At 52.2% G+C, this 9,278-nt stretch overlaps 1 protein-coding gene and 1 non-coding gene across 2 annotated transcripts in view; both read left to right on the top strand.

Moving 5' to 3' along the window:
- ATP13A1 (ATPase 13A1) overlaps positions 1 to 9,278 on the top strand; it is a 41,511-nt gene that overhangs the window by 662 nt on the left and 31,571 nt on the right. Inside the window, exons 2-10 of the mRNA XM_077262074.1 lie at positions 1,173 to 1,262; positions 2,385 to 2,575; positions 2,657 to 2,729; positions 5,319 to 5,474; positions 5,580 to 5,649; positions 5,770 to 5,876; positions 6,895 to 7,024; positions 7,547 to 7,602; positions 8,720 to 8,846. Coding sequence (XP_077118189.1) covers positions 1,173 to 1,262; positions 2,385 to 2,575; positions 2,657 to 2,729; positions 5,319 to 5,474; positions 5,580 to 5,649; positions 5,770 to 5,876; positions 6,895 to 7,024; positions 7,547 to 7,602; positions 8,720 to 8,846 — 1,000 coding nt within the window. The remainder of the gene's footprint in view (positions 1 to 1,172; positions 1,263 to 2,384; positions 2,576 to 2,656; positions 2,730 to 5,318; positions 5,475 to 5,579; positions 5,650 to 5,769; positions 5,877 to 6,894; positions 7,025 to 7,546; positions 7,603 to 8,719; positions 8,847 to 9,278) is intronic.
- On the top strand, positions 8,920 to 8,992 carry TRNAK-CUU (transfer RNA lysine (anticodon CUU)). The gene has a single exon. It is a non-coding gene; the product is annotated as a tRNA-Lys (tRNA).

Here is a 9,278-nt window from a genome sequence, read left to right as displayed (position 1 = left end):
CCAGAACAATGAATGGACGGCTCCATATGGAGACCCCCGTCAGGGGACCGTATGGCTAAATGTCAGGAGACCATATGGCTATGTATCAGAAATAATTGTGAAGCTGTGATGTCACTGCTATGGGTGGAGGTCCCTCACAATCGGCATCCATGGGTGCAGCCGGAGGCTCCTCGTATCTGCAGGACCTGGCGCCCCCTGATATTAGCGTCTTACAGGGTCTTCAGGAGGCTTTGGGTCATATGGTGGAAGGTGACCACAGCGAGGGTCCCATGTCCCCCCTGGCTGCACCTGCTGACCAGAGAGGACCTTTATGACCCCGAGAATCTTCTCTAGGACTTGTACGTTCCATAACCGGACGCCTTCGGATAGGTGGTCTGTATCAGATGGGCAGGGACGGCCTCACAGTGCGCTGTCTGGGGGTCCAGCACAGCTCCTCACACCGTGTAGTGGCCGTCCTCAGGTACTGCAGCTCGGCTCCTAGTAAAGTAAACACAATCTGAGCTGCAGTACCCAGGACCGGCCACAAGGGCTGCGCTGTGTGGATCTGCTAACAGCTGCTCATTGGTGGTGCCAGATGCCGGACCCTCACCAACGTGATCAGGGACAACACAAATGAGATGTTTGAAGGGGTCCTGAGCCGGTCACACTGCCAGTGCTATGGTGCAGGCTTCGGGGCGACGTGTGACACTCTTGTAGTTATTACCCCTGAAGGTGGCGCCAGTAGAGCTACTGGCCTGAGATATATCTGCTGGTCCTCATAAAACCGGAGCTGCAGGACGACGACTAACCAGTCAGATCACAATGTCACCAGCGGGTGCAGGTGGTGCCGCCTGGCGGGTGTCGGTGCAGCTGGTGCCATCTGGCGGGTGTCGGTGCAGCTGGTGGTGTTGGTGCAGCTGGTGCCATCTGGTGGTGTTGGTGCAGCTGGTGGTGTTGGTGCAGCTGGTGCCATCTGGTGGTGTTGGTGCAGCTGGTGGTGGTGGTGCAGCTGGTGCCGTCTGGCTGGGGTCGGTGCAGCTGGTGGTGTTGGTGCAGCTGGTGCCGTCTGGCTGGGGTCGGTGCAGCTGGTGGTGTTGGTGCAGCTGGTGCCGTCTGGCAGTGACTGCGTGTTGTACGTGCGGATTGTTATTGTATATGCAAAGCTCACTCTGTCCTTTTACCTCCCCCCACAGGAACCAAATCCAAACACCGCTACCTGGGCTAAAGTTGTACCCACCCCAAACAATGGATCCGCAGAGCTAGTGCCGCTCATTAGAGAAAAGGTGAGGACGGGACACAAAGGGAGGAGGGTATTTATAGGTAAACATGTTGTTGTCTATCATGTGGTGCTGAAACCGGTCCCACCAGAATTATGGAGCCAGGCCGTACGCCTGATACCAGCCCCCTCCCCTCCCCCCATAATTATGGAGCTGAGCCATACACCTGATAACCGGCCCCCTATAATTGTGGAGCGGGCTGTACACCTGATACCAGCCCCCACTTCTCTCCCCCATAATTGTGGAGCTGGCCGTACACCTGATTACCGCCCCCCCTTAATTATGGAGCCAGGCCGTACGCCTGATACCTGCCCCTCCTCCATTATTATGGAGCCGGGTCATACACCTGATACCGGCCCCTCTCCCCCATAACTGTGGAACTGGGCTGTACGCCTGATACCAGCCCCCCATAATTATGGAGCCGGGTCGTACGCCTGATACCAGCCCCTCTCCCCCATAATTATGGAGCCGGGCCGTGCGCCTGATACCAGTCCCTCTCCCCTATAATTATGGAGCCGGGCTGTGCGCCTGATACCAGCCCCCCATAATTATGGAGCTGGGCTGTACACCTGATACCAGCCCCCCTCCCCCATAATTATGGAGCTGGGCCGTACGCCTGATACCAGCCCCTCATAATTATGGAGCTGGGCCGTACACCTAATACCAGCCCTCTCCCCCATAATTACGGAGCTGGGCCGTACACCTGATACCAGCCCCCCTCCCCCCCCCCTATAATTATGGAGCCGGGCCATGCGCCTGATACCAGCCCTCCATAATTATCAGGGGCATGAGGCGTTCTAGTAAATGGAAGGTTGGACGTAGTGTACAGGAGGTAAACATGTTTTTTCTGAGAGGTGGTCTGCAGCTACTGCAAAACTACAACTCCCAGCATGCCTTAATTCTCTGCTGCTGTCCGGAGATGTCGGCACCGGCCTGACTTCCCTGAATGTAAAGGAATCTGACGTTGAAATTCCAACGTCGCCCGATCCTTTTCGCCCCAGGCTCCATCTGTCGGGGAGAGCCGGAAGGTCCCCATACTCCTCAGTCGGCTGGTGGGGTCGGCCCACCTTCAGGTAATGTGCACTGTATAATGTGCTGTAATAATGACCCCGCTGTCTGGACCCTCAGAGTGAAGATGGACAGGAGACCCTCAGCTTCGAATTCCAAAAAATCAAGTATTCTTACGACTCGGGGGAGAAGAAAGAGTTCTTCCCGGTTGTGTTCCCCGTGGAGCGGAAGCTCTCCTATTACCAGGGGGCGAAGGGTTACATGGAAGAGGCCGACATTAGAGCTGCCGAGAAGACCTACGGCACCAACAAGTAAGAGCGGGGCACGTCGCACGCAGAGGCCGGCACGTCGCTCCTTTTATATTTATGATGTCCCTTTTCTTCTTTTCCCAGGGCTGAGATGGTCGTGCCGGACTTCCTACACCTGTTTAAGGAGAGAGCCATCGCCCCCTTCTTCGTCTTTCAGGTAATGAATGATCTTCTTATAAGAAACGACTTAAATCTGCCTCGTTGTTTTACGTACGCAGCTCCTGTGCGGACCAATGTATCTCCATAGTTTGACTATAAATGAACGGTTTTACCCCCAACTCCTCATCTTCCTCTCACTATCAGCGGCTCTGAGCCAATTTTTTGTGTTCATGTTTAGTTTTTTTCTGTGTATCGACATACACATACGAGGGCTTGTCTTTCTGTGGGACGAGTGGTGATTTTTGAAAGATGCCTTTTTCTCCTCTTCATAGTATAGGGGGAAGCACTGGGAGCAGTGATTATGACATTTAAATGCTGCCATGGGTGATTGGCAGTGGCATTAATTGGATAAATGGCAGTGATCGGCGCTTGCTCCAGTCACTGCTGTTCTATGCGGATGCCATCTGTGTAACACAGCTGGCATCTGCCGGATATGACACGAGTTCATTGCCTGAGCTCGCTTCATACATGCATCTTCCGGATATGGCGCGGGATCAGCTCCTGAGCTCGCTTCATACACATATTCGCCAGAAATTGTGCAGGTTCAGCTCCTGGGCCCACTCTTTGCACGCGTCTGCTTGGTGCTGCACAGGTCTAGATCCTGCTCCATGCACTCATCCACTGGGTACTGCACGGGTTCAGCTCCTGAGCCTGCTCCATGCCCGCATCCACCGGGTACTGCACAGGTTCAGCGCCTGAGCCTGCTCCTTGCACGCTTCCACTGGGTACTGCACAGATTCAGCTCCTGAGCCTGCTCCATGCATGCATCCACCGGGTACTGCACGGGTTCGGCGCCTGAGCCTGCTCCATGCATGTATCCACTGGGTACTGCACAGGTTCAGCTCCTGAGCCTGCTCCATGCATGCATCCACCGGGTATTGCACGGGTTCGGCGCCTGAGCCTGCTCCATGCACGCATCCACTGGGTACTGCACAGGTTCAGCTCCTGAGCCTGCTCCATGCATGCATCCACCGGGTACTGCACAGGTTCAGCGCCTGAGCCTGCTCCGTTCACGCTTCCACTGGGTACTGCACGGATTCGGCGCCTGAGCCTGCTCCATGCATGCGTCCAGGTACGGACTACGGCATGAAATACAGCCCTGGCATTTGAAATCACACAGGCCCATGTTGTCCCCTTTCCCATGAACCTGATGGGATATATTTCTAATATTACCCTGGATGGAGGAAATAAAGATGTACTACAAGACCAATATTTCTAATGATACCCGTGGCCTGCAGGGGTAAGTGACGGAGTCAGCGACTTTGTGCTCCATCACAACTCTTCACAGTATGGGTATCTTGAGAACACTGATTCTGTTAACAATGAAGCAGACAAGGCAGCCCACGACCAGACAGGCCCTTCTGGCATTTGCCAGAATTGCCAGATGGCCAGTCCGGCCCTGCATGCGTCCACCGGGTACTGCATGGGTTTGGCGCTTGAGCCTGCTCCATGAACACGTCCACTGGGTACTGCACGGGTTCAGCTCCTGAGCCTACTCCATGCACACGTCCACCGGGTACTGCGCGGGTTCAGCTCCTGAGCCTGCTCCATGCACACGTCCACCGGGTACTGCGCGGGTTCAGCTCCTGAGCCCGCTCCATGCACACATCCGCCAGGTACTGCGCGGGTTCAGCTCCTGAGCCTGCTCCATGCACACGTCCACCGGGTACTGCGCGGGTTCAGCTCCTGAGCCCGCTCTATTTACACATCCGCCAGGTACTGCGCGGGTTCAGCTCCTGAGCCTGCTCCATGCACATGTCCGTTGGGCACTGCGCGGGTTTAGCTCCTAAGCCTACTCTATTCACGCATCCGCAAGAAAATGTTCAGGTTCACCTCCTGAGCCCGCTCCGTGCACACATCCGCCAGGTACTGCGTGGGTTCAGCTCCTGAGCCTACTCCATGCACGCATCCGCCAGAAAATGTTCACATTCACCTGAGCCCGCTCCAAGCAAGCGTCCACCAGGGCTCAGATGAAGTTCACAAAAGTTTTACAGACAGTAGAGACGTGGTGTGTAAGTATGGAGACACATGAATCTGCACCTGAGCTGTGTACACAGAACAGTAGACTGTTAATAATTAGATTCCGTCCAGGTGGAAGAGAGAACAGTCTGTGGGTAGATAACTCCTGACAATGATATGAGCATTACTTACCAAAGCTTGGATGATCGGAGGGTGTCTGACCGCTCCTGAGATGCTGTCAGCCTGTGCAGCCGCCACACTACGCAGTTTATCAGATGGCTGATCGTGACACTCAGCAGTCCCAAGAAAGTAATTTTAGAGGTGGCACGTATACACGGTCTCTGTTTCTATCCTATGGAGCATTTGAGACCCCTGTTGTTGGGATTGTTAGTCGGACCCCTCTGATCTACAAGATATCAGTGACCCTAAGAATAGTTGATGACTATTGGTGTTGGGAATAATTGAACCTGTATCCTCAGATTGGCCAAGCATACGTATGTGCCACAGTGGAGGGACACTGCATGAGCACATCCCCTGACATTATGGCCGTGTCAGTCTCTAGACGTGGATAAGACCGTTACTTTAGGGGCCTGCGAAGGTCTGTGACGCCCTCTTGTTACGCCGTCAGGTGTTCTGTGTCGGGCTCTGGTGTCTGGACGAGTACTGGTATTACAGCGTCTTCACCCTCTTCATGTTGGTGGCGTTCGAGGCCTCACTGGTCCAGCAACAGATGAGGAACTTGTCGGAGATCAGGAAGATGGGGAACAAGCCCCATATGATTCAGGTGAGCAGGGGGCGGATGAGGAGCTACGCCCGGTCCTCAACATCCACACCAACCCCCCGACCGTACTGCGCTGACTTTTCAACATCTGTATCCGCTCTCTCTAAGGTCTACAGAAATCGGAAGTGGAGGCCGATCTCCAGCGACGAGATCATATCGGGGGACATCGTGTCTATAGGTAAAGTCACTCTTCTGGAGACCCTTGTCGTGGCCATACTGAGTGTGCCGCGTACCCCAGGAGCATCACCATGATGGAGGACGCAGGTATAGACAGAACTGTTCTTTTCTTTAACTCCAGGCAGATCGGCCAATGAGAACTTGGTCCCCTGTGACGTGTTGCTTCTGCGCGGCCGATGTATTGTTGATGAAGCCATGCTGACCGGGGAGTCTGTGCCTCAGATGAAGGTAGGTAGCCACTGATTAGAGAGGCTACTATGGGTACAACGTGGTACTTGAGGGAAGCCGTAGGAGACCAGACGTGCATTAAATGTGGATGAGCCACGTCTACCAAACCTAGAGCCATCACTTATTAGTAGAGATGAGCGGATCCATTCACAGAACCTGGTCCAGTGTCCAGGTCAGTATTCCATGGCCATCGGACGGGAATCCTGCAAAACCGCCTCTTACCTGCCGGCATCCGCGGCTCCTGGGCTATGTGGTCATTGCAGAGTAATTTCTCAAGACGCCTAATGGAAAAGGAGCCGCCGATGCCGGCAGATAGGAGGCGGTTCATTGGGCTCCCGTCCATCAGTTGCGGAATACTGACCGGTCCACATTACTGGGATTGTGCAAATGTATGTGCTCATCTCTACTCATTAGCCAATTTGGCTCATCAAAGAAAGTCCTTGGCGCAGGACCCTCGTGTATGACATCCACGCCCACTAGTGAGGCCTATGTACAGAGGTTGGTTAGGTTTACGTCTCCCCTTTACCATAGCGTGATAGGGGTGTGCCAAAGGGGGGTAGCCATGGAAATAGGGGACATGCTTAAAGCCCGCGTGAAAGCATCGAAGGTTGTAGGTGGACTTAAAGAAAAAAAGAGTTTAAAAAATATATATTTAACAAATTATAAAAATTTGAATTTCCCTAATTTTTCCCATCCAAAAATAGCAAAAGGTAAAAAATAAATCACGTTTTCAGGTCATTTTTTTCTGCACAATGAAACGAATCCAAAGAATCCATAACGTAATTGTTTATTGTTTTGGGGTTTTTTTTCTCCATTTTTCCCCAGTTGGAAATTCTTTAATCGTCTCAGTACATTTTATGGTATTATTCATGGCTACAACTCATCCTGCAAGAAACAAAAGCAAAAAAATGAGCCTAGGCCTCGTCTTTAATGGGCTATGTACCATGAATGGAGAGGCCTGTAGACGGTTCTTCAGAGGTGACGGCGCCTTGTTTTTTTTTTTTTTCTCTTTGCGTAGGAGCCCATAGAAGACTTGGACCCAAAACATGTTCTAGATCTGAACGCCGACTCCAGGTTACATGTCATATTTGGGGGCACCAAGGTTGTGCAGCACACTCCTCCTCAGAAGGCCACCAGCGGCCTGAAGCGTGAGTATGGATGCCGTAGAGTGGAGCATTTGGCTTCGGGACCCCCTTTATGAGCCACAGCAAGGGAAATGGTTGCCCCTCTGGTGTACCAGGGAGGTACATGTCTCCATCAATTGACCAGGGATAAAACATTGAGTGGTTCCAGGACTTAGAGCGATCAGCTGATCACATGAGCGGCCATATCATCTTTTTGGTGCCCTAGACCACCAGGGATCTTGGCATGACTCCTCTTCAGTTCCACACCAGCTATACAACAAGATAAGTTGGTATTAACAGGAGTTAGTGCAAATCAACCCAGTCCATGGGCCTTAATAACCTCCTCCGACTTTACAGCTCCGGCTCCTCTTTGATTGGCTGGTATGGTGTGACGTCACATGTACGATGACATCACGGATCAACTCTAGTAATCATCCCTCCACCGCTGTTACTTGGGATAATGGGATTAACCAGTTGCCTATTCTAGTGCCGCCCACCAATGTTCTTTCCACCAATCTCACTCTTGTGTTTCTCTTGTGTCCTCAGCGCTGGATAACGGCTGCGTGGCCTACGTCCTGAGGACGGGATTCAATACGTCACAGGTGAGTTGTGTCCTCTCACAGCATTTTATCCAGCTGCTTATACTTACTACAACAGTGTTGTAGATTTTTGAAGTTCCTGAGTACAGCAACCTTCCCGCCCAACTGGTGGGGACCTTTTCCCGCCCAACTGGTGGGGACCTTTTCCCGCCCAACTGGTGGGGACCTTTTCCCGCCCAACTGGTGGGGACCTTTTCCCGCCCAACTGGTGGGGACCTTTTCCCGCCCAACTGGTGGGGACCTTTTCCCGCCCAACTGGTGGGGACCTTTTCCCGCCCAACTGGTGGGGACCTTTTCCCGCCCAACTGGTGGGGACCTTTTCCCGCCCAACTGGTGGGGACCTTTTCCCGCCCAACTGGTGGGGACCTTTTCCCGCCCAACTGGTGCGTGGACCTTTCCCCCCCTCCCCCCTTCCCAACTGCAGAAATTCCCCCCAGCCCAACTGGTGCGCGGACCTTCCTGCGCACTGTTGTGGACCTTCCCGCCCACTGGTCCAGACCTCATGATAATCTCTGAAAAATACTGCTATGTTGGGATTTTTAGCTTTCGAAAGATCCTGACAAAGGAATGTCTGCTTTACAAAGCGCCAGAGGGAGTATCTAGACGTTAAAGGGGTCGTCCAGGACTTTGTATTGATGCCGTACCCTTAGGAGAGGTCATCAGTATGAGTGGGAGCTCAGTGTATGAAGCCCGGACAGCGCAGTGTTGTGGCGGTTCTCAGTACTGCAGCTCAGCTCCTATGAAAATGAATGATCTGAGCTGCAGTACCACATAATGACCACTACATGGTGTACAGAGCTGCGCGGGTCTAGCTCCATACGCTGTGTACATCCAGTGGCCGAGGGACCTGCCAAGATCGGATCGTAGGGCATGCCAGGTTTTGGATTGTCAATATCGTAATGCTAGCCCACCCCTTTAATGTAGCTCTGTACATTGAGACTCGTCTGGCCTGTCTCATCACTGTCCCATAAAGGAAAAAAATCAAAGGTTTCAATAAACGCTAAATTCTTACCAATCTTTAGGACTTGTGCCAAAAATTGAGCATGAAAGCTCTCTGTGCACTATTCCTCCCAGCTGCTCGATGCCACAATTGACTATTCACTTTACAACGCTTTCACAGGGGAAACTCCTCCGCACAATCCTGTTTGGAGTGAAACGCGTCACCGCCAACAATCTGGAGACTTTCATCTTCATCCTCTTCCTCCTGGTTTTCGCCATTGCCGCTGCCGCTTATGTCTGGATAGAAGGTGATGTTTCCTTCACTCAATTCGTTGATGTAGCAGATAAATGGTGTAGGATGCGGGCACAGAGTGGCCACCAGCCCGGCTAGCTCAGTCGGTAGAGCATGAGACTCTTAATCTCAGGGTCGTGGGTTCGAGCCCCACGTTGGGCGAGTTGAATTTTTTTTTTTTCTCTAATATTCAATATTTGTAAAAATATCATTTTCCAATAGTTTACTACTACTTACAAAATGTGTGTATTTATATAATTTTTAATATTTTTTTTTCAAATTTTGACGTTAATTTATTTTTTGTTTAAAAAGCAGAAAAATTCCATGGGGCTCTACTGTTTTTACCTTTTTCTTTTTCCACGGACCGGGAATCAGAACAGGCGACTTTACTCATCCGCCTCACCCACCCTGGATATGCTCTGTCATTCTGGAAGCCTATCGGGCCAGG

The sequence above is a fragment of the Ranitomeya variabilis genome, chromosome 5, assembly GCF_051348905.1.
Source record: "Ranitomeya variabilis isolate aRanVar5 chromosome 5, aRanVar5.hap1, whole genome shotgun sequence".
Lineage (NCBI taxonomy): Eukaryota > Metazoa > Chordata > Amphibia > Anura > Dendrobatidae > Ranitomeya > Ranitomeya variabilis.
This window is presented reverse-complemented; position numbering and strand designations above follow the sequence as displayed.